General features: G+C 37.4%; 1 protein-coding gene across 13 annotated transcripts in view; it reads right to left on the reverse strand.

The window, feature by feature from the left end:
- Positions 1–26064, reverse strand: part of LOC123508029 (heterogeneous nuclear ribonucleoprotein C-like) — a 316189-nt gene that overhangs the window by 10570 nt on the left and 279555 nt on the right. For 8 of the 13 annotated variants that reach the window (XM_045261399.1, XM_045261403.1, XM_045261401.1 and 5 more), the window contains 5 exons: positions 19510–19527; positions 13915–14069; positions 11550–11588; positions 10368–10499; positions 185–318 (listed from right to left, as the gene is read on the reverse strand). In XM_045261399.1, coding sequence (XP_045117334.1) covers positions 185–318; positions 10368–10499; positions 11550–11588; positions 13915–14069; positions 19510–19527 — 478 coding nt within the window. The remainder of the gene's footprint in view (positions 1–184; positions 319–10367; positions 10500–11549; positions 11589–13914; positions 14070–19509; positions 19528–26064) is intronic. The other 5 variants (XM_045261393.1, XM_045261398.1, XM_045261392.1 and 2 more) reach the window with 4 other exon arrangements.

Genomic DNA, 26064 nt, shown 5'->3' on the forward strand with positions numbered 1-26064 from the left:
ATTAAGTATTTCTCAGTGATACCATTAGACCTTACAAAGATTTATGAGTGTTAATGCTTAAACAAAATATAAAACTTAGTGATATTTGTATGTGACAGTATGAATATGTATTAACAGAGAAGGAAACAAAAATTTAAGAACATCTGAAAATTGGTAAGGTGCTCTCCTATGTTCCTCCACTCACCTGGGAGGCATCCTTGGACCCAAGCTGGTAAATGTTGACCATATGAGCTGCCTGAGCATGCACCATCAGATCCCAGGCAGATGCAAAGTTCTCCTTGCAGAGTGCACAGAGAAGTAGGGCACTCTCTTCTGTACCTGAAACATTGAGATAATTAATGCATTCTTTTATATTAACTTTTTAGTTTTGTTTGACTGTGGACTGCTTAAAATAAATGTGTGAAAGAAGAGTAGTAGTTGAATTTCAAATAAAAAAAAAGTTCTGCTACCAATTTCAACATTCACAATTCAAGCCCTACAATTTTCAACAAAATGATCCATAGGGTATCAAACAGACAAACCCAACATAAAAAAATGCATGTATGTATGATGATGATACCTATGCACCGACAACAAAGCTAACTAAAGACCCATCTACACAACTGAGCACAGCTTGACAGGCACTGCCCACAACTAGGCTAAGGCCACAGGCACAAATGTGGTGTTGGCCACATGGTGTTGAACTAGCCCAGTCAGAGAGAGTGGTCATTCAGATACTACAGTGCCAGGCTATTTCACATAACTACCAAAACAGGCACTTTACTTGTATTTTAGTGGCAATGAGCTTTCTCTTATATCTGCTACATAATACGAAAATGTATGAGAATGAGAGAGATATCTGGGAGTGAGTAGCATGAGGCTGTAACTATAAGCAATGAGCTGAATCAGCTGATGAATGATGGCAGTACATGTACTGTTTTATACATATTTGCTTTGATGGGTTTCTGGCTGAGTCATGTTAGTCTAATCTATTCATCTCTGCATGAAGCTGTATAACATATATTGTGCTATTTTATTTTGCTTAACATAACTAGATTCCCCATAAGTGTGTCTGATTGTCTATCACATGGGCATGATTTATTGTGACATGAACATCCTTGTTTTTTTTTTTCCCCAGGTGATTTTTGGAATTATTTGACTTTACATAACTATTAAAATACTACCAGATAAAGCAGAAGGAGCAACCAGTACTGAGCCTTAAGGTGGGTTCACATGTGTCAATATGCTACTGAAATTGCAAGTTGGTAGAGTTTCCAACTGAATATTGGTACCTTGCAACTGGAAAAACCAGTTGCAAAACAAGACCAACATGTTGGTCTTGTTCAGTTGATTTGCAACTTTGTTTACGTTGTTACGTGACAGAGAAAGGTTTCAAAATAAGTTGTCCAGGTATAGAAATGTTAGAGTTTGTTTAGGAAAAAGAGCACATCTGTGATCCTAAAAATGAATTATTAAGCAAAAAAAAGCTTATGCAAGTCGGCATTTGATGAGATCGCTGCCACTCTCCAAGAACTGTTTTCCTCTATGTAGTATGCAGGGTGTTATTAGAGGTGAGGATTGAATACTTGTGATGATTCAATTTAATCATCACCAGGGGAAGACATTTTGTTGGGTAGCTGTTTGTTTACACTCAATTCCCGCCAACCAACTGATACTTCCCAATCGCTACGCATAAATGTGTTCTGACTAGAAAGGTGTCTGTCAATATTTCTAGCAGCTTGCAACTTCAGTGGCATATTGACATGTGTGAACCCATCTTTATGCATGGAAATATTTTGATAAACAAATGTGAAGAATTGTTATGATGTAAAAAGTGTCATGCTGTTATAACATGCAGTGATATGATCTATTTATCTCAAAGCAAACATGCAATTGAAAAATAAAATCCTAAATGTCCTTTAGACAAGTATCATGATAAAGATGCAAATAAATTGAGAAGGAATTCTGTGCAACAGAAAACGTTTTAATTCTTTTTGACAAAGGAAGATATCATTGGGTAGCTAGTTGCAGTAAGGATTTTCCAAAAATGCCATCGCCAAAAGTGAGTTTAACCATAAGGACTTACAAATTGCTTCAAAGTCTGACTCTTGTTATGGATCTTGTACATAAGCAGTACAATGTTACAAAAGAAAGAGTGATATTTGATATTAGCGAAAGGAAAAGAGTTGAGGATAGGTTTGGATTATCTCGATGAGTATATTTCACTAAAAAAGAGATATGTACATTAACATACATACCTTTTGGAATTTAAGAATGGTTAGAATTACGAGTTCAATACCAGCAAAGACTGCAGTTGAGGAGGTTGTTGAAAATAAGTTAAACAAGTTTCTTATAACTGATGAAAGTGTATAGAAATGTAAATATGAAAATGTATGAGAAAGAGAGAGATGCCTGGAAATGAGTAGTATGAGGCTATAGTTAAATTTGGCAGACTGACTAAGACCTGGCATCACAATTGTTATACTCATGGAATACATAATCTTGCTGTTTGTGATATTCTTTACAAGAAAGAAGAAGATGTGAAGCTATGCAAAAGGAAGAAGGGTTGTTGCAGGGTTCACCAAACTATAGCCTGCAAAGTCAGTTCATCAGGCCCACCAACAGTACTTGAATTTGCTTGATAAAACTTACGGAAAATGAGACGTTGTGATCCAATTCAAATTAGTTATTTAAATACAGTGATACCTTGAGATACAAGCTGCCTGAGATATAAGTTTTTTGAGATATGAGCTACGATTTGAAATTTTTTTTATTTTGAGCTACGAGCAAAATTTTGAGATATGAGTCACGCTTGGGGATGTTGCCACTGTAGCTGGCAGCTCGGTGCATTGGTCCAGCCTTAGCTGAGCTCGTATCTACATGTTTCATAATTTTCACACTATATACTGACCATTTTTTTCTTTTATAAAAGAAGTGCAGTTTTAATTTATGTTTAATGTTTATGTGTGAATGGTGCTTGCATCCTTTCCTTCCTCCCTCCTCTTCCTCCACCATTTACCACCATTAGTTGAAAACATCTGTGTCCAAGGTAAGAACTCTAAATAAACTTTTGCTGTTATTTCATATATTTTCATGCAGTGATAAAGTATGCATGTGTACATAACTGAAAAAGCAAAACAAATTTTCCCTATCTCCCCCTAACTCCTCCACTGACACTTATCACAGAGGGAGGAGAAAAATGTAAACAAACCTCTACAGCTAGAGCTAAGGTGGTGCCTCTCTCTCTCTCTCTCTCTCTCTCTCTCTCTCTCACCTAAAACTTTATTTATTCAATGAATGATGTTTACAGGATTGTCAATGAGCTCTTCTGTGATTATAAGGAGCACCGAGTCTTCTGTGGGTGGCTATATTTGTACACTAGCTGATCGACAGTCCCAAGTGAGGGTTGGGAATGCAGTAAGTCCCATGGAATACATCCCACAGGATAAATATACTTTATAAGAGTAGTTTATCTATTTATATTATCTTTTGTTAAGTTTTATTATTATTATGTTTCTGTGCAATAATTATTATTTATAAATATCTTTTTCTTACCTGAAAACATATTAAAAAATTTGGGGTGCTCTTTTTGGGAAGGCTGGAATGGATTAATGGCATTTCAATGCATTTAAATGGGAAAAATTGTTTTGAGATACGAGCTCCATCATGGCACAAATTAAACTCATATCTCAAGGTACCACTGTATTATGTTTAGAATACTAGGACATCTTCACGTGTGCAGAGATCTCCTCACTGCTGTGTGTCTTAAATTTACTATTTTCAATTACTGTATCTATATTTTCTTGTCTGTTTATTTTGTGGCATCCCAAGTATGCAGGATGCACTCATCATTCTTTCAGTTATCCGACTCACTGTGAAAAAAGTTTGGTGGTCCCTAGATTAGTGAAGCTAGAAGATGGAGTAGGGATGCTCTGTCACCATCAATAAAGTCAGGAAAATTTTAAAGATTTTTAGAAAATTACCCACAAAAAATGTGCATGTTGTTAGTGAACATGGAAAGGAATCGATGCTAAAACTCAACTCTAAGACAAGATGGAACAGCTTCCTAGACATGATAGAGCAATTTCTCAAAGTCAAAAACTCACTTGCTAAAGTTATGATTGATTGTAATATAACACAAATGGGGAATTTAAAGTGCTGAATGACTTAGTAAAAAAGCACTGCAACTGGTGAAACTAGGACCAGAAATGATGGGATGCAATGCTAGGTACAACTGTTCTTAGTGCTGAAGGTGTGTTTTCATTCATGTTGAAAGAATTGAATAAACATAGTTGTCATTTTCAATGAAGCTCCAAATTCTCTCTATAATAGAGTATATGTGCTTTTCTTATAGGCATTATGGGAAGGCTTATAACAACTGTGAGGAAGGAACAGCATTAGTATTATCTCCCATAAGTCTGTCAGAGTGGAGTCAGCTAATAAGTTGTTAGGAAGAACGTTTGAAGTGAGATGAAGTTATAAAGTCGAAACATCTGTAAATCAATGAAATTCACTCACTGATAGACTCAAGGCAACCAGAAATTAGTTTTAGACAAAGTAAAAAGAATAATAAATGTAACCACATTAGGAAAGAATTCAATGTAGTTATTTGAGACAACTGGGAACAGAACACAGAATTCTGAGAAATTGTTCTAGGCCCTCAACTCTGTATCACCAGTGTCAGTTGAAGCTGAAAGGGCTTTTTTCAGCAGCTGGCCTATTTATTACCAAACTGGTCAAAGCTCAGTGATCATATCGTATTGAGTGTTTGTGGTTTTAGAAAAATTACTTCATGAATAACTCAAGGGTGTATGGTTGCATTTCCAGCCATCATATATATATATATATATATATATATATATATATATATATATATATATATATATATATATATATATATATATATATACATTCGACCCTCGAAACAATGAACAAATGCGTGCATGACCCTGTCCATAGATTGCAAAAGTCCGTTCTTTGTAAAAGTACGTAAAAAACTATAAAACGTACGTAAAATACATAAAATTTTCTAATTTCCGTATTAGTTCAAGCTTAGCAGCCACTGGAAGAACCTTTCGATTACGCTTGACTGGTTTACTAGGTTTAGGAGGCATTTTGGATAGGTTAAGCACTCGTGGGAAGGGTACAAATGCATAAAAAAAGCACTGGACAATGTTCGCTGTTGTTTGAAAACGTACGGGCTGAAGATTAAACATGGCGGCCACCAGCTGATGACGCGACCAACCCGCCACGTACCGGACAATAATTTACCAGGAACGGACAATCGCGCGCATTTTAATATTCGTCCGTAGATTAAACTGAACTCCAGAATGTGTCCGTAGTTTCCGAAATCCATTGATGGGAGGTCCGTTGTTTCGAGGGTCGAGTGTATATATATATATATATATATATATATATATATATATATATATATATATATATATATATATATATATATATATTCTTTTCACAAGCTGTTCCATACTCTAGTACTAATATAGTGCTTTTAGTTCCATTTAACTTTTTTGTTTACCATATCTGGAGAATTAGGACTAAATTCCAAATATTCAACTTAAGCTTTTATATACACATTGCAGAATTTTCATTGTTTTCTTCAGCTTTATTTGAATACAAAGGCAATATACCGGAATATATTTACTCTCATTTTTGTATTTCTAGGCATTTCACAATTTTCAGCATTTTGATTACCTTTTGCAAAATATGATCTCCAGATTGTTTTATTAAATATACGCATAGTTTCATTTTCTGTGTAGTTTACATTACTTTGGAGCATGGTGGCTGGATGGCGATCACTAGAGGTGGTCAGTACATGAATGTACGGTGTGTAAAACTTCACATTCTAATTTCTCTACATAAAAGGAATCTCCATGTCATGGGTTAAGTAACTACTACTGAGGTTCATTTATAAATTATGATATAGTAGGAGTATTATCAAACATTATCTACTACAAGAAATCCCAGAATTTCTTAAGTGTTTCGCAAAATCCCAGGATATATATATATGCTAGATTATAAGACGACTCCGTGTATAAGACAAGCGCCAATTTTTGAGGAAAAATTCAAGTTTTGACTATTAATGGGCTATTAATGGTGTATAAGATGACCAACTTAATGTAACCTAAACTAACTACCTACTAACTAAAACACTTGGGTATGTGTAAGGAGTGCAGGAATATCCCCAATATGCTGCCACCAAAAATATGTGCTGAATTCCCTCTCACTGGTGGCTGAAAAAAAAAAAAAAAAAAAAAAAAGTATTCTTCCCCTAACATCAACAATGCCCAAGAAATGTTAAACCTTGTCAGTGCCAAGTGTGAGGAGATGGACCTTAAGATGTTGGCTGCGAACTCCAGGGCCTTGATGTTCAAGGCCACAGCCCCAGACTGCCACATTGACAAACAAGATGTTAAGCTGACCTGGTTACACTCCTAACAGTACCTGGGAGTATGGATTGACCAGAGACTGACCTTCACCAACCAGGTCACTTACTTAGGGTAGAGGAGTCTAGCATAAGAGCCATGACCAGAAAATTCATCAGGGCATGTCTACAGTGCTGCAACTGTTCTACATCCAAGCTGTCTGTTCTCTGGTGGACTACAGTGTGCCTGTACTCATCATGCTGTCATCCTACCATTAGTGGAGGGTCGACATCTGGAAATCCAGAATCATACTAGGAGCACAGTGCAGGACCAGCACCTCTGTCATGCAGTGTGAGACAGTGCTTGTGCCCTCAACATTTTAGTTCAGCAAGTCATGGCCTGCAGAGTGGCCAAGACCCTTCAGCAGAGCAGGTACATGTGGAGGGGTCTCTCTGCTGGCATAGCCTGGCTACACAGGGTTTGTGATGCTGCCAGTGCTCTGCTTAACACTGATCAGCTAGTCGAGAGATAACCCAAGACTACATCATACTGCTTTCTTGGCAACCCCCTTTGCTTGAGGTCATTATAAAGAACCTACTGATTAGCAAGGTGGAGTGCTCAAGATTGGAGTTGCAGCAACACATCTGGGTGGTGATGGCTTGGGCAAGCATGCCTGGGAGCTCTGTGTACTACACAGACAGCTCCATCAACCTTACCCAGGGCATGACAGACACAGCAGTGGTCATCAGTTGAGAAGTGATGTCTTGGAGGACAACTCAGGTTGTCCAACCACTGCTCCATCTTACAAATGGAGCTGATGGTGATCCAGCATGTACTAGAGCATGCCCAGTACCATAGGGAGGATGCAGTGGTTGTACACACTGATTCAAGGATGGCTTTACAGGTGCTGCAGCAGCCCAGCCCAGCAGACAGCAATAGGCCTCGTCACTATTGGCATCACAGATTGCCATGTGTGTCTTAGTTGAATGCTCAGCCATGTGGGCCTGCTGGGTAACAAGCAGGCTGACGAGGCAGCCCAACCAGCAATAAGGAAGTACAGTCACCACTGACATCTGGCCCAGCCTGCAGCTGACCAAGGTACTCGACAGGGGCACTGCCCTCTGTAGGATGGAATACCATCACCGACAATGGGAGAGTGACTTGTGGCAGGCTGCCTGGTATGCCAAGGTGACTGCCTACCAGCCACTGTCTGCTAACTGCCAGCAGTCAATGGCAAACCAGGTCCTGCTATACTGTTTGGAGCTAGGCTATGGCACACTAGGTGAGAGGTCTGTGGGAAAACTTAGAGGGTAAGAGGTGCCAGCAATGCACTCCCCTGACCTGTTGTTCCCTCCATCACTACCTAGTACCTACTTAATGATAACCTACTCATCTATAGTATTATGTAAATACAATTGATGTAAATTAAGTTTAATTCAATTCCCCTGATTGTAGGATAAGAAAAATAAAAAAATAAACTACTAGTAACTGTAAAGAACTTTGATTAAATTGAATCAGTCAGATGATTCAAACAAAATCATAATATAGCTATAGATGTACATATGGCAGGCCGAGGATGGTATTGTATCTACATATGCACCGTCAACAAAGCTAACTTGCATCTCTCTCTCTCTCTCTCTCTCTCTCTCTCTCTCTCTCTCTCTCTCTCTCTCTCTCTCTCTATATATATATATATATATATATATATATATATATATAAAGCCCAGGAGTGCTTATCTTTCTCAGAGATGTGGTTGCAGTTGCACGTCCGCGCAGCAGTTTAAGGCAGGTCAGGCCTCGGGGTCCAAGTGAGCTGGAATGGGTAGCAAGCCGACTACAAGGCTTCTTAGCTTTGACAGGAGGAATACTGTAGGCCGCAGCAGTAGTAGAAGACGGTATTAAAGAGGGAAGAATCCGCAAGTGCAGCACTGGCAGTCCACCGATCCTAGATGTGTGCGTGATGTCATCTCGCAACCCCGAGGTGACCTCAGTCAACATCGTCCCGTTGTTTTGTCCTCGTGGTCCCGCTTCCTCTCCTCTCGCTCCCTTTCTCACTTCTCAACTCTAGTCCAGTCCAATCCACTAGCATGACTCACGTGTCTACCTGCTGTCTTGATGTCTCTCTTCTTCCTCCTCTTCTCAACTTGATTCAGTTCAACTCGGCTCCTATCTCCGCTGCTTAGTGAAGAACGGATGTTATTCTCCTGTGGTGATGAGTAGCTTATTGGTGGCTGACGGCAGAAACGGATAAGGAGTGTTGTCATCAGGACCTTTGGTGTTTCTTCCTTGTGAATGGTCAAAGCGGGAGTGTTCTCCATTCAACGAGGCTCGTAGGCGCCCGCGCAGCTAGGGCTAGGCCCACAGAGTAAAATCACCACCGTGACTGTCTTTCTTACTGGTGTTGATATCGGCGACTAGACGTTGTGGTTTAGTTATTCTTGGCAGCTACGGTTGCAAACTTGCTACGATCTCTCACTATCTAATACTTCTAAAATCCTCCTGTTCCCTATTTGTTCTTTCTATAATTTAATAATATCCTCCTGTGCCTGATTTTGATATTTACATTATACAATACTAGTGTTTGATCAAGTTATTTGGCTAGTTCGGATGCAGTTACATGAAGCGTGCTTTTCAAAATCATAGGAAGTGAGTGCATGAGATTCTCAGTGGAAACTAGTCTAAAATTCATCTTTCAGTGTCAAACTACATAATCCGCGATACGTTTTCAATTAATCTGCTTATCATTTATCACGAATCAATAAGCTTTCCGTAATACTCCTTTCAACCTCTCTTAAGGCGGTGACACACTAGCACTTTTTCCGTCTACTTTTTCGTCGTATTTCAGAAAATCGACAATATTTTGGCTGCGGCCTGTCACACAAACGGTGTTTCGTCGTCACTTCCCGCCAACACAATGTAAACAAACATGGAGGCCACGCTGCGGCAAAGATACGTTGCTCTGAACGTATTACTGTGTATTACGAAACTTAGACGATCTAAACAAGCCAAAAAGCGTGCATGAATGCACGTAGAAGCAGGTTGAGGAGACGCGGCAAGTCTTGTGGTCTCGGTCTTGGTATGTACACAAAGGTGGAAAATTTGCAGACGGAAACGATCGTCTGACAAATTCATGCGATAAGTTCATGCGGAACGTTGAAAAAATCGACGAAAATCGCATTATTCGACGGAAAAAGTGCTAGTGTGACACCGCCTTTAAAACCGGTTTTATTTTATTTATTTATTTATTTATTATTATTATTATTATTATTATTATTAATCATTATTTTTTTTGCTGGGGTGGGGGATGATTTGAAGACAATTAAAAGTGATGTCCTCAGAAGGCTAAGAATAAAGTCAACCTGACGAAATCTTACCTAGCCTAACCTCGCCGAGTGATTTGCAATAGCCTTACGACGAAAAGGGATCGCGTAGTTGTACTCTGGAGGGAACAAGAATAATAATCACCATCTGGTGAAATAACTTCAAACTGTAGCAAGACCTCATCTTCCTGCAACTAAAATATCGTATCTATTCAATACACATACACATACTCAACCATCATGTAAGAACATCCGAACCCAAATCTACGTTTCCTCAACCTTCCACATGTACATCTATACATCCTCGACCATCCACATTTATATCTACACATCCTCGACCATCCATACACCCACTCTTCGCGCCACAACAACAACAACAACAAAAAAATATTGAGGCAATGCATATGTTTGAGGTTTTCACTTGATGTACTGGGTTAAGTGATTGAAACACTGACGCACATGCAGACAACATATTAAATGATAAAGCCTTCACGAATACGAGAGAGAGAGAGAGAGAGAGAGAGAGAGAGAGAGAGAGAGAGAGAGAGAGAGAGAGAGAGAGAGAGAGAGAACATATTCCAAATAGAAAGCAGACACCTTTATCTTGATAATTCCATATAAAGGAGAGAGAGAGAGAGAGAGAGAGAGAGAGAGAGAGAGAGAGAGAGAGAGAGAGAACTAAACTTACGTAATATACCGTTGTGTGAGGAACATTTGCAGGTGAACCGCAGCTTGCAGTAGGTCCTTCGGTGGTCGATGAAATCACTGAGATTGGAGAAGAGCTCGCGGCAATTCCCACAAATAAGGATGTCTGGGCTACCTGAAATCGCCGCACAGATTCAGTTGTTACCAACAATAATAGTGCTGATATGAATAAATTTTATCACAACCTCTTCAAGTGATACATCATCCACTACAGTTAAAATGTGCTAGTCAGTAAGAATAGTATTGGGTGGGTGCTAGGAAATGTTAAGTGCAGTTTTATTATCTTATTTTTAGTTGGGAACACACACTTAGTCATGAAAGTGTACTGCTGGCTCATACATGTCTACATTATGTGTCCAGTCTACTTACTCCTGCCACACCTATCTATTTCCCACTACAGAAACGTAAAAAAAAAAAAAAAAAAAATCTATCCCATAAAACTGCCATTAATGAACTAATCTACAACCAGAAACTCAATAAACAAAAAGATCGAAAAATCAGTCTTTGCTCTACATTTGAAGGAGGAGGAGAACGAGGAACTGCAGAGATGAGGAGCAAGGAGAGGGAGGAAAGGAAGGGAAGAAGGAGGCGGCAGGAAGTAAAGGAGGTGGACGAGGAGGAGGACAAGGAAGAGGTTGGACGTCCGTCTCCCGAAGCTTCTGCATCTCCCTTCTGATGAATTTATGCATGCAATTTTGTACACCATTGTATTTTAGCGAATGGTGCTCACTGGACCATCCCTTCCTCCCTCGCGCCTTGCTTCCTCCCTCCCCGTCTTCCTCCTTCCCTTCAATTTCCCATTCCAATTTTATCATTTGAGTTGCCAGCTCTTTTTCTTTCCTTATTTCCTTCTCTACACTCTTAATGAGTGTTCTGAAAGTGTTCTAATTAATCTGTGCAGCTTATTATTGTTAACGTGCTGTATTTGGTTAATTTTGAATGAACGTTCTCCAATACGTTTTCAGAGTATACTTCGGTCCTTTATCTATTTTGTAGCGTCTTTAAATATTTCTCTTTCTTCCTTCTTCCGTCATCTCATCCTTCATCATTTACAGCCCTTTTTCTACCACCCCTTCCTGCCTCTTTTCACACGTCAGGCCATCAAGGATAGTACATTAATCAATTAATTCTATGTCACCTGCAACTCTCCTACACACTGACTCACCTCCAGCATGTGAGGCAAAGGAGGTAAGGTGATTATTTCCTGCAATAAAAGAAAAACTGAAAGGAATTTTTTCTAAACCACTATAATCGCACAGCTAACCTCTTGATCCATTGCTGCGGGGAGGGAGGGCAATGTTGGGTGCAGGAAAGGCTGGGCAATACGGTGGAGAGAAGAAAAAGATGTACAAGACACAGAGAAGGTAAGGAATGATCAAGGCCAGGCAGGGGAGACGGTAAAAATTATGGTGTTGGAGAGGAGGAGGAGGAGGAGGAGGAGGAGGAGGAAAGAAGAAGGAGGTGGAGGAGGAGGAGGAGGAGGAGATGCAAAACAAGATGAAGCTGAGGAATGTGATATAAAGCCGTTGAGCTAAAGCTTTGGGTGGGGGACTTATAACTTCATAGAAAACTTATGACATAACGCATCATTGAAACCAACGGAAAAATTACATTATATATATATATATATATATATATATATATATATATATATATATATATATATATATATATATATATATATATATATATATATATATATATATATATATATATATATATATATATATATATATATATATATATATATATATATATATATATATATATATATATATATATATATATATATATATATATATATATATATATATATATATATATATATATACGTAAGAGGTGTCTTGACACTCCTCTTTTGAAAGAGTTTAAGTCATAGGCAGGTGGAAATATATATATGGACGAAGACGCCATAGGACACCTAACTTCTTGGAAGCTGATTTAGCAAGAGTAGAGATGTGAAATTTCCAGTTTAGATTTTTAGTGAAGGATAGACCGAGTGTGTTTAATGTAGAGGAGAGGGAAGTTGAGTGTTATTGAAGAAGAGAGGATAGTTGTCTGGAAGGTTATGTCGAGTAGATAGTTGTAGAAATTGAGTTTTTGAGGCATTGAACAAAACCAGGTTTTCTCTGCCCCAATCAGAAACAAGTGAAAGATCAGAAGTTAGGCGTCCTATAGCATCTCGCCTTGAGTCATTTAATTGTTGTTGGGTTGGGCGTCTGTTGAACGCTGTTGAATAATGCAGGTGGTATCATCAGCATAGGAGTGGATAGGGCATTGAGTCAGATTTAGGAGATCATTGATGAATAATAGAAAGAGAGTGGGTGATAGGACAGAACCCTGTGGAACACCACTGTTGATAGTTTTAGGGAAGAACAGTGACCGTCTACTACAGCAGCAATAGAACGATCGGAAAGGAAACTGGAGATGAAGGTACAGAGAGAAGGATAGAATCCGTAGGAGGGTAGTTTAGAAATTAAAGATTTGTGCCAGATATATATATATCACCGAAGTCCCTATATTCATATATCACCAGTAGATCTGCCTTTACGGAAACCATACTGGCAATCAGAGAGAAGGTTGTGAGCTGATAGATGCCTCATTATATATATATATATATATATATATATATATATATATATATATATATATATATATATATATATATATATATATATATATATATATATATATATATATATATATATATATATATATATATATATATATATATATATATATATATATATATATATATATATATATATATATATATATATATATATATATATATATATATATATATATATATATATATATATATATATATATATATATATATATATATATATATATATATATATATATATATATATATATATATATATATATATATATATATATATATATATATATATATATATATATATATATATATATATATATATATATATATATATATATATATATATATATATATATATATATATATATATATATATATATATATATATATATATATATATATATATATATATATATATATATATATATATATATATATATATATATATATATATATATATATATATATATATATATATATATATATATATATATATATATATATATATATATATATATATATATATATATATATATATATATATATATATATATATATATATATATATATATATATATATATATATATATAGAGAGAGAGAGAGAGAGAGAGAGAGAGAGAGAGAGAGAGAGAGAGAGAGAGAGAGAGAGAGAGAAAATCAGAAAAAAAAACATGAAGCAAAATATGCAAAATCCAATACAATATGACAAGTACGAAAAAATATTCCAAAGCAGGAATTCAAAAAAAATCGCATAAGTGACAAATCATTCTAAGGCAAAAACCTAAAAAAAGTCCTTGAAAGAAAGAAAAATGTATATAAAAAGATCACATAAAAATAATAAAAGGACACTACAAGAAAAGGAAAGAAGAAAGCATTGATAGAGAAATGGGAACACTCGCTTACTGTAGGTCTTCAGATCCTCGAGTCCCGGGGCTGCAACCTTCTTCGGCGACTGTGCCCGGGGCTGTTGTCTCATGCTTGGCACCACTAGGCGGGGGCGCTTTAGTGGGGGCGTCAGGCGTGGCCCGCATGCCCCCATGGCTCCCCCAGCATTGTAACTGTGGGAAGAGAGGCAGGTGTGAGAGGAACGTGTGTGTGTGTGTGTGTGTGTGTGTGTGTGTGTGTGTGTGTGTGTGTGTGTGTGTGTGTGTGTGTTTTGTTCCAGGGTTTTGATGCAGTCTTGCGTATTGAAAGAAATGGAGGTGGGAAGGAATGAAAACACGACATATCGGATATGAGAGAGAGAGAGAGAGAGAGAGAGAGAGAGAGAGAGAGAGAGAGAGAGAGAGAGAGATAATGTATGTATATGTTTCTAAGAGACTAATAGCGAGAAGGAAAACGGAGGTGAAAATGAGGAAAAGAGAAAGATGATTAGGAAAGGGAGACACAAAAAGGAGGAGGAGGAGGAGGAGGAGTAGGAGGAAGGGACAGACTAGTACCTTCTACCATCTCACAACACCCAACACCCTAACTTTTCAGGCAGTTTTCAAAGTTTTTAGTTTTTTTTTTTCAAAATAAATGCTGAAAAATCTGGCAAGAATTCTCAGAAGCCAGAGAAGTTTTATATGAAGGAAGGTGAGGTGTGAGGGAAAGGAAGAAGAGGGGAGAGGAAGGGAGGTGAAGTATGAAGGGAGGGGATGTTAAGTGTATGAAGAGGGAAGGGAAAGGAAGAAAAGATGTGAAGAACAAGAAGAAGGAGGAGGAGGAGAAGGAGAAAGAGGAGGAACAGTAAAATGATGGCACTATAAGGAGAAAGATAGGAAGGACAGGTGATGCTGCCAGCGGGGAAAGAAGAGGGGGAGATGATGAAAGGAGGGATTGAAAGAGTGAAGGAAAATATCGGTGCAGGGAAAGGAGGGACGGGAGGCAGGAGACGGTAACGAGGGCGAAGGGGGGAAAATGCAAGAAAGACCCTCGGAAAAATGAAAGGCAGAATGAGAAAATGGAAGAGAGAGAAGTAAGGACGGAAGAGAAACACGAATTTGGGAATATATAAGGAAAGTGGGCGAGAGGAGAAACGAGAGAGATGAGAGAAGAGGTGGAGGGAATGTGAATCAAGGGGTGTTGTGTTGTTTGTTGAGAGTGACGACCAAGAAGGGAATAAATATGTCAAAAAGGTGCTCATATTATCTAAACACACACACACACACACACACACACACACACACACACACACACACACACACACACACACACACACACACACACACACACACAAATACTTGCCTTGTCAACACCTAAGTTTCCTCGTAAGCAAACTTCTGCCATTGAAAAAAGTATAAATAAATAAATAAAATAGAAAAATGCCCCACTCTTACAGCTTTCCCCTTAGCCTCAGTTTCCTACTCACTTCCTTCTCCAAACTTAGAATTACCTTCCCTCAAGAAAAGAACAACTTAAGACAACTCTTCGTATGCCTCAACTCTCCAAGCTTCACCAGGAGGCTTCGCGAGCAGCTTCAAGACAAAAGCAAATGAAACAAAGTCAAAATCACTTCGGCTTTCACTCACAATTGGGAAAAAAAGCCAAAAAATAAAAAAGGCCTCCAAACTAACAAAATTTTTAAGATTAAGTCTCTGACGTCCCTATGACATCGAAAACAAAGATCCATTACACAAACTTTTTATCAGCCTCAGTTTCCTTCATAAAGAAAAAGGGCTTTGGGCTTCACCCACCCCAAGGTCCTACCGCGGTGGTGGTGGCGGTGGCGGTGGCAGTGAATGTTTCGAAGCGCTAAAGGAGAACTATAGTCACATTTTTCTTTGAGTTTTCTTGATCTCAAAAAAAAAAAAAAAAAAAAAAAAAGAAAAGACAAAAAAAGGGTGGTGAACTGATGCTTCTGCGCAGAGGAGGAAGGATAAAAGAGATAAAATGCAGAGGAAATAAAAGGATGTGAGACAAGGGTCGAGAAAAGGTGAGGAAGGAAGGAAGGAGGAAAGGGAAGTGCAGTAAGCCACAAGGATTACTACTTCTGCAAAGCTTCCAAAATAAATTCACCGTTTGGTATCAGTATTACTCAGAAGTCTTCCATTACTTCAGATTTATGTACCCGCGTTTATACTTACACGCCATTATTTTTGGGTTACGGAGGAAGAGATTAAATTTCATCGGGGATATATACACGAGCAAAACAGAGCTGTACTTTGGGAGGAGTTGTGACGTTAAGAGGGAAACTTAACACGTTTACACACTGATTATAACTACTACTGAACTTACTGAGCGGCAGGGAAAGTAGCACGGGGTTGTTTATTTCAAGATGGAAAGTGAGATGGAATATTAACCCTTTGGCCACTTAATTGGTATATATATATATATATATATATATATATATATATATATATATATATATATATATATATATATATATATATATATATATATATATATATATACTTTCCCCTAATTACAAATTACTCTCGTACATCTTTATTTATTCTACAGCCACATGTAACCTTTGAACTGGGGTGAAATTACAAAATGTATTCTTCTCAACCGTAGCTTATAAAGGCTTCACGCGTTGCTTTTGGTGCTGCTAATTGTTTCATGTCGCAATTAAAAGGTTAACAAGCTTATCATCACGTCATCTGTTACCTTATATCCTGCCTCCTTGTTATCTCACGCCACTTGTCAAGGTAAGACAAGTGTTTAAGTATGCATTCAGGATCTTCCTGGAGTTATGCTTGTGTTTATCTTTAATCTGGTTACTTCACGTGCTATTTCATAGCATATATATCTACCACTATCATCACTATATACTGCTAATCCTACCAACATACTACAACTATCATCACTACTGCTACTGCCTTGCTAATGGTGAGTTTGATATTTTCACTGCCACTTTAATCCTTCAGCATTTCAGTGTCGTTATAATTTTAGCCTAAAATGATCAAGAAAGGATTCCATTGAATCTAAGAAGACACTTCCTTTTTTTTTGTAATGAATGAATTAACAATGACCCCAGTTGCTCATCCTGTCTAATCCTAGCTAACACTTGGTGACTGCATGAAGACTGGATGTTGATTTTAGCAGTGAATGGGATAGTCTTGAACACATATTTTTATACTTTCTTATTATTTTCTTTTATCATCATAATTACCAACTACTAGTATTAGACTTTATACTTCATTTACTCTCTCTCTCTCTCTCTCTCTCTCTCTGAAAAGTTCTGCATTCTAAAAAGATTAACTAAAAATTGAAAATCATGTTACATAATTTCATTTAATATTCACTTACGCAGTTGTATGGATGAATAAATGTTTCAAATCTCTCTCTCTCTCTCTCTCTCTCTCTCTCTCTGTCTCTGTCTCTCTCTGTCTCTGTCTGTCTCTCTCTGTCTCTGTCTCTGTCTCTGTCTCTGTCTCTCTCTCTCTCTCTCTCTCTCTCTCTCTCTCTCTCTCTCTCTCTCTCTCTCTCTCTCTCTCTCTCTCTCTCTCTCTCTCTCCTCCACCACCACCACCACCACCACCACCTCATCAGAGTAATATTTCAACAGCCTCCCGGTCAGACCTTCAAAGCTCACTCACTGGCTCCCTCTTCGAAGCCTCCAGCAGCAATTAAAAACTTTCCCTCATGGAGCAAAAAATAAAAGGAGAGAAAAAAAGACGCGACAACATAATATGATAACTTTGCCTTCTGAATACGTTGTGGAGACTCATTTTCAGCCGTGTCTCTTGAACCGATATTAATTCAGGCTATGGAGGAGGAGGAGGAGGAGGAGCGTGGTAATATGAGGCAAGATGAGATAAAGGAAGGGGGAAGGGAGGGTGGTGGTAAAGGAGAGAGAGAGAGAGAGAGAGAGAGAGAGAGAGAGAGAGAGAGAGAGAGAGAGAGAGAGAGAGAGAATGGTCAACCCTTGTGTCGTAATAAGATCCTGCTTTTAGGCCCCTTCGCCACTTTGTTTTGGTCAAGGCGAGTCTGTCTTTCTATCTTCGTTTCATTGTGAAAAAAAAACAGCACCAAAACTAATGAATAAAATCCTTATAAACATCTACGAAAGAAAAGTTAATTAAAAGAATAGAATTTGGAATTTGTAGTCAGTGTAATGATTGGACGTGGCTATAGAGGAAATAAAGGTCTCAAAGTGATTGGCAATTAAGAAAGGATGTACCAAAAAGCCGTGATATACCTGAAGAGGAAAAATCAACATATATATATATATATATATATATATATATATATATATATATATATATATATATATATATATATATATATATATATATATATATATATATATATATATATATATATATATATATATATATATATATATATATATATATATATATATATATATATATATATATATATATATATATATATATATAAATTCAGTCGTAAAGAAAATGTTAGTAAGTTCGTGTTACAAAATATAGTGGCAGAGGGTGGCATTGAAACCCGGTAGTTAGACAGATGACTGATTATTTGTAACGTATGTAAAATTCGGTGCTTCATGAGGTGGTCTTTAAGAAATGTTACAGAATAAATCAAGAGAAGTGTACCGCCGAGAGAGAGAGAGAGAGAGAGAGAGAGAGAGAGAGAGAGAGAGAGAGAGATAGATATATATATATATATATATATATATATATATATATATATATATATATATATATATATATATATATATATATATATATATATATATATATATATATATATATATATATATATATATATATATATATATATATATATATATATATATATATATATATATATATATATATATATATATATATATATATATATATATATATATATATATATATATATATATATATATATATATATATATATATATATATATATATATATATATATATCTCTATATATATATATATATATATATATATATATATATATATATATATATATATATATATATATATATATATATATATATATATATATATATATATATATATATATATATATATATATATATATATATATAGAATCATGTTCCATACCAACATCTGTCAGTTTATTATGAGGCGGGAGCTTCATTAGAACAGTCAGTGATAGACATCATATAGAGCATAAAAAAAAATTAACTGCAATAATATCTTTCCAGTAGCGACTTCCTCGGAGGTACTCAACTCACGTCCATGAAGGAAAGGTGAGGGAAAGACAACAACAAAGGTCCAAATCTTCTCTTGAGTCGGTGTGTCCTGAGCAACAGCAAAAGTAACAATTGACAAAAGCACCGCCGGACACACACACACACACACACACACACACACACACACACACACACACACACACACACACACACACACACACACACACACACACACACACACACACACACACGTAACAACAATACCATAACAGGCCTTTCGGAACACAACACAAGGCGCGCGAAAACTAACGTAAGAGGCTATAAAAAGAAAGAAACGAAAGAAAACGTGGTGGAGGTGGAGGTGTAAACTAAAAGGTTAAAACTTAGATACAAACTTAGGAAGGAGAGACGCCCAGAAACCCTCCAGTCTGCCTCACCTGTCGTAGAACTGCTCCCTGCAACACGAAAGAAGAGGCAACTTAGTCACGATTATCATTTGCAACATAAAAAAGGTTCGGGGAGGGAGGGAGGGAGGGAGGGATGGAGGGAACAAAGATAATGAAAAATGGGGGACTTTGAGACTGCTGGCAAGAGATGGGGACAAGTTAATGAGCTAGTAAAATTAGGGAGAGATAAGCAGATGACGAGAGAGAGAGAGAGAGAGAGAGAGAGAGAGAGAGAGAGAGAGAGAGAGAGAGAGAGAGAGTTTACAAGACTTAGGACAGTGGACGAGATTAGGAGCAAGAAAATAAGTGACAAGGCGGGATGAAGGAAATGGTTAAGCTGACGGTGGTTTGTGACAGAGATTAAGAAAATATAAAGATAAGGGAAAGACAACGAAAGTGTTACGTTTAGGAAGCAAACTGAGTTGGAGACGGGAAGGATGATGAAGAAGGAAAGAAAAGAAATAAAAGAGTAAAATAATGTTATTACTTGTGTGTGTGTGTGTGTGTGTGTGTGTGTGTGTGTGTGTGTGTGTGTGTGTGTGTGTGTGAGAGAGAGAGAGAGAGAGAGAGAGAGAGAGAGAGAGAGAGAGAGAGAGAGAGAGAGAGAGAGAGAGAGAGAGAGAGAGAGAGAGAGAGAGAGAGAGAAAGAGATTCATGCTGCCAGAAACGACAATAATACAAGAAATGAATATATAAATAAATATATAAAAACAAATATATGTTAAAAATGAATATATAAATGAATATATAAAAAGAAAAATGTTGATAAAATAGAAAAGACCATAAACAGATATAAGTTGCACTTTGGCTCAAACAATTTCCAGAATAAAAGATAATAGTCTTAATAATGATAATAATAACAGTAATAATAAAAAAATAATTATAATACTAATGTGATAAAAAAACTGAAAAAAATGTGACCAGAACTCAAAAGCATCTGTGTCAAAAAGACTGGCTAATAAAAAGTGAAAATGAATAAAAGGCAAAAATGAGAGAGAGAGAGAGAGAGAGAGAGAGAGAGAGAGAGAGAGAGAGAGAGAGAGAGAGAGAGAGAGAGAGAGAGAGAGAGAGAGATTGGGCAGGTTGGGAGGGAGGGAGGGATGGGGGAATTGGGGTTCAATTTAATTATAACATATCTGAAAATTAATGAATATAATTAATATAATGCTAACACTTAAAATAAATGAAAGATTACCAAAGCATCGCCATTTGTTCCCGGCCTTCCCTAGTGAGTCCTAAGCTGAAACACAACAACCAATAACACAAATAAGCATCTAGGCATAAAAACACTATCCACTAAACACTAAACGCAGACCAATGAAAAATCGTACCTTTTCTTCAAACTAATGTACTTCATGAACATAAATACTTACCAGATAAAGATAATACATATTTTTTTCTTATTTCAAAGTGCTATCTTAGCTTTGAGTCACTTCAGAAAAGATATTTCCACATTTATTTTCTTCGGCTGCTTTTCTTATTATATCTACTGTAATTACCACATTTTCTGTTTTTATATATGAATTACTTGTCTCTTTTTCTTTACACCAATCTAAGTATACCTCCTTCCTCATTTACTTGTTTTCTATATTGGTTACTTATTGTCATTGGAGCCACACATTTTTCCACATTTACTATTTTTTCTGTCTTAGCTACTTCTTTTCATCTTCAGGCGCTTTAGTAAACAGCCTTCCTCATTTTCTTTTTCCTCATAATCAACTACCTCCTTATTTTTTGTCGTTCTCCCGGTGTGCTCATGTCGACGATTCGTAAAGTCGTGATAAACTTACCTTCTCGTGTACCACTGAGTCGCATCGGCAACGTAACCTCACACAAACTTATGATCTACTTGTCATTAACCTCTGCCACTACCTAAGAGCTTCGAGTGTGCGGAAATCGTAAGTTAAGAGCCAAGAACGAGGACTTCCTTTAACACACACACACACACACACACACACACACACACACACACACACACACACACACACACACACACACACACACACACAACATGAAAAAAAGTATGATCTCATAAATTTCTTCATTATTCTCGCTGGTGTTCTTAGCAAATTTTCCCCCAGTCCTGCTCTTGATTTTCTGCTTCATCTTTTTCCTTTTTCCTATTCTCCTTCTTTACAACACACGTAACACCAACAAATGAAAACTAACGGTGGTGAACAAGTTTGAAGGTGTAGAAGGAGAGAGAGAGAGAGAGAGAGAGAGAGAGAGAGAGAGAGAGAGAGAGAGAGAGAGAGAGAGAGAGAGATTGTATACACAAACGTAACTCATTTACTCTCTCTCTCTCTCTCTCTCTCTCTCTCTCTGGTTTCAGCTGCCAGAATACTGCAACATTATGTATTTAGTAAAAGCGGGAGGGATAGAGGGAGAAATGGAGGGAAGGTGAGAAGGGAGGGAGGGTGGAAGGGAGGGTGAGATGAATGAGTGGGGAGTGATGGAGAGTGATGGAGTGGTGAAGAAGGAGAGAAATGAGTAGGGTAGGATGAACTCAGAAGCAGGAGAGGGAGAAGAAATGAGAAGAGAAGAGAAGAGAAGAGAGAGAGAGAGAGAGAGAGAGAGAGAGAGAGAGAGAGAGAGAGAGAGAGAGAGAGAGAGAGAGAGAGAGCGGTAAAAATAGAAAATAAAAGAAATCTAAAAAGCAAACCACGAGACAAAAAAAAAATAAATAAATAAAAATCCTTCTCTTTTCATTCATTCCTTTGATAAAAAAAATATCAACTCCGTAAATTAATAATGTTCGAGTTAATTAAATAATCAGGTAATAATGTTCACTCACTGTACTTTCACTGTATCTTCCTCTACGCTTTCGGCAAGTGGGCGGCAACTCAGTGAAGGAAAAGATAGAAAGAGAGAAAGAAAACAAAAACAAAACAACAACTATGTTAAGTGAACGTTATATTATCCATTTGTCAATAACGCTTCCGAAATATCTCGTCACGGCGAACAGGAATTCAAAACTATAGTAGAAAAAAAAAAAAAAAAACGTTAAAAGCCGTTGAAACCGTTACCGAACCTAACCGTCGCATTAATCAGAATTTTGAGCAGCAGCCTGCCTTTGCGAGGAACTTAGTGGCGAATTGTTAACAGGAGGCGAAGCAAAAGAGGAAGAGGGAGATGAGGATAAAAGAGGAGAGAAAGATTTGGGAGATGAACGCAGTTTTGTGGAGCATTTTGAGACAGGTAAAAAAATGTTACTGAAAATGGTGAACGGTATTTGTATGTGCAGCATAAATGTGTTTCTAAACCTATCTGTCTACGTATCAGTTCTCGACAATACGTGCCGCCATCGTTATCATAATTATGGTGACAGGCGCAACAAATATATGGACGCTCTATTGAAGCACCACTCTACACTGTTATGTTTCCCTTATAGTAACATTCATAGGTGGAAATGTGTTGACATGACGACCCTCTCAATACAGACCAGAGAGAGAGAGAGAGAGAGAGAGAGAGAGAGAGAGAGAGAGAGAGAGAGAGAGAGAGAGAGAGAGAGAGAGAGAGAGAGAATTGTTAGCCTGTCGTTCTTTTCTTCATTTTTCACTTTCACAATGTTTCTATATCAACATAAGTGAAGCGGGAAACTACAAACACACAGACACACACACAGGCACAAGAACACACGTAAGTAGGCAAAGGCGTGGCGTGCATTGAGGAAGGAGGAGCAGGAGAGGATGGGATAGAGGAAGAAGAGAGAAGGAAAGTGAGTAAAGGCGAAGATAATGCTATGTGGGGCCAGAGAGAGAGAGAGAGAGAGAGAGAGAGAGAGAGAGAGAGAGAGAGAGAGAGAGAGAGATTAGTGAGTGAAACGGTGAATGAGAAAGCGTGTGAGCGAGTGAATAACAAGAGAAAGAGGAAGAGAATAAGTAGGCCAGAGCACTAACTGAGTGAGTGAGTGAGCAAATGAATGAGTGAGTGAACGAGTGAGTGAGAGAGAGGGAGAGACAGGTAGAAGATCGGATGTCGAAACTGGAGTAAGGTGAAAATGAAATAATAATGGAGGCAACAAAGTGCAGAAATAATAGAAAAAAAACAATAAAAAAACAAACATCAAAACAGTAGGAGCAGTAGAAAAAAAAAGAGAGAAAGAAAACTAAACATAACACTACGAAGATGAAGTAAAGACGAGAAAAAGGAAGAGTCATGAGGGACGATTCAAAGAGAGAAAAAAAAAAAGAAAAAAAAAAATACAGATGAGTAATGAAATAAGAAAGGTAATACAAACAAAACACAACAGATTCTCCCCCTTAGTCCCATCGAGTCCCATCCACGGCGTCCCTTCCACGCTTCCCCTTCCCCTCAGAGCTTTAGCAAGAGGTTAATAAAGCGCGTTGGATAGCACTGTCATCGCCCCTTCCCTTACAACACACAGACCAGACGCGGCGTTGACGGCTGGAAGGGTCAGAGAAAGAGAGAGAGAGAGAGAGAGAGAGAGAGAGAGAGAGAGAGAGAGAGAGAGAGAGAGAGAGAGAGAGAGAGAGAGAGAGAGAGAGAGAGAGAATTTAATTTTGTTTCAATTATGCATCGTTTCAACACTAATATTGTCTGGCATATAACAATAATAGTAATAATGATAATAATAATAATAATAATAATAATAATAATAATAATGATAATAATAATAATGAATGAATGAATGAATGACGAGATCCTATGCGTTTGTGATTGTCGTGATGGTGATTATGGTGGTGGCGACAGCGATGGGAATGGTGGTGATGGTGGTAGTGATGATGGTGGTTATGGTGGTGTTGGTAGTGCTGTTGGTAGTGGTGGTGGTGGTGGTGATCGTGGAGTTGGTTGTGGTGGTGATTTAGTCCTAAAGTAAATACACACGATGGACGAAAAATAAATGTTTAAGTGGAAATTGCTGGAAAAAAAAAAACAGAGGAAAAGTTGGACTATCGGGGAATGTAGTGATGTTCTGCAATGGTGCTGTTCAAAGGGTTAACAACAGCAACATCAACGGAAACAACAACAATAACAATAATGGACACTAAAAGGTGAGGGAAAAGAAAACAACTGGTACAGCATCAGGAACGGTAAGAGAAGAAGAAGAAGAAGAAGAAGAAGAGGAAGAGGAAGAGGAAGAGGAAGAAGAAGAAGAAGAAGAAGAAGAAGAAGAAGAAGAAGAAGATGAAGATGAAGATGAAGAAGAAGAAGAAGAAGAAGAAGAAAACCAACAACAACAACAACAACAACAACAACAACAAATGAGGAGAAACAAGAGCAGCAACACAGCAAAGACAGCAGCAGCAGCACAGTAGAGACAGCGACGCTTCGCAATTTTGGGATATATAATTTCGAAAACAATCCTAACAATGAACGCCTCGTTTGTTTGAAAATCATGCAGCATAACAATTCTTTTTGTGTGTTAAAGAAAAAAAAAAGAAAAATGCAGAGCGGATGCGAAAAAAAAACATTCCTAGCGATTACATTTTTTAATCTTGAACAAAACATGTAATGAGACTTTGGTCAGCCTTTTGTATTGAAACAGAAAAAAAGTGTAGTTGTTTCTTTTCCAAGGTAGACGCAGACGAAAAAAAAATATATAATGAGATGGTTTGTAAGGTAACGTCTAGGAAAACTATCAAGGGGGATACGTAGCGCGAGCACTACAAGAAAATCATATAATTTTATTGTTAATTTCAATTTCTCTCTCTCTCTCTCTCTCTCTCTCTCTCTCTCTCTGTTCATCCATGCAACTATTCAACTATATTCTAACATAAAAAGAATAATTGTCAGAAAAATCAATCAAATCACTGGTAACTGTGGTTAGTAAATAGTTTATAATTCATTGTCAGTTAATTCTTTACGATATGACGATTAATTCTAATTTCAAGCGAACTGGCAGCTAATATGAATTTCCTTTGATGGACTCAACCGCACAGGGCATTGAGCAGACATGGAAAAAAGAACTTTCTATCCCATTACCTTTACTGCCCCTGTTTTGTATTTCCATTCCAGTACGAATGGATTTTTAAAGGGCTGTAATTTACGATCATTTCCTGTGGGCAGCGTATCCTCCTCCAGCAAGTTCCACTCTCTCCAATATTTTTCGTCCCTAGTTAATCTTATTTTTTTTGCTTACGATCAGATGAGTGTCCTTCGTTATGCCTCGTGTCTCATGCCAGAAAATTATAGGATCTTTAGCTCCTATTTCTTTCATCTTCACTTGCCATTTACGTGTCTTATAAACACAACTGTAAGAAAGTGAAAATCACTACATTTTTTCACTGTTTTCTTTCTCATAAGCCCAACGGATTTCATCACCTTCGGTATTTATTTAGGTTTTTCTCTGACTTTCCATTCCGCTGCAGATAACATGTTCCCTCCACCTGGGCCGGCACAGTAATCCCTTATTCCCTGGCCCATTGTCCCTCCAGCCCTGCTTTCCTTCCCTCCTCTTTTGCGTCCCTTCCATCTTGTTCTGTCCCGCGCTTGCTGATCCTCTTCTCCGGACACAGGAGACAATATTAAAACTTCTCATCACGTTGACTCCTCACGATGATGATTAATTGGCACCAATGTACG

Source organism: Portunus trituberculatus, chromosome 24 (assembly GCF_017591435.1).
Source record: "Portunus trituberculatus isolate SZX2019 chromosome 24, ASM1759143v1, whole genome shotgun sequence".
NCBI classification, from domain to species: domain Eukaryota; kingdom Metazoa; phylum Arthropoda; class Malacostraca; order Decapoda; family Portunidae; genus Portunus; species Portunus trituberculatus.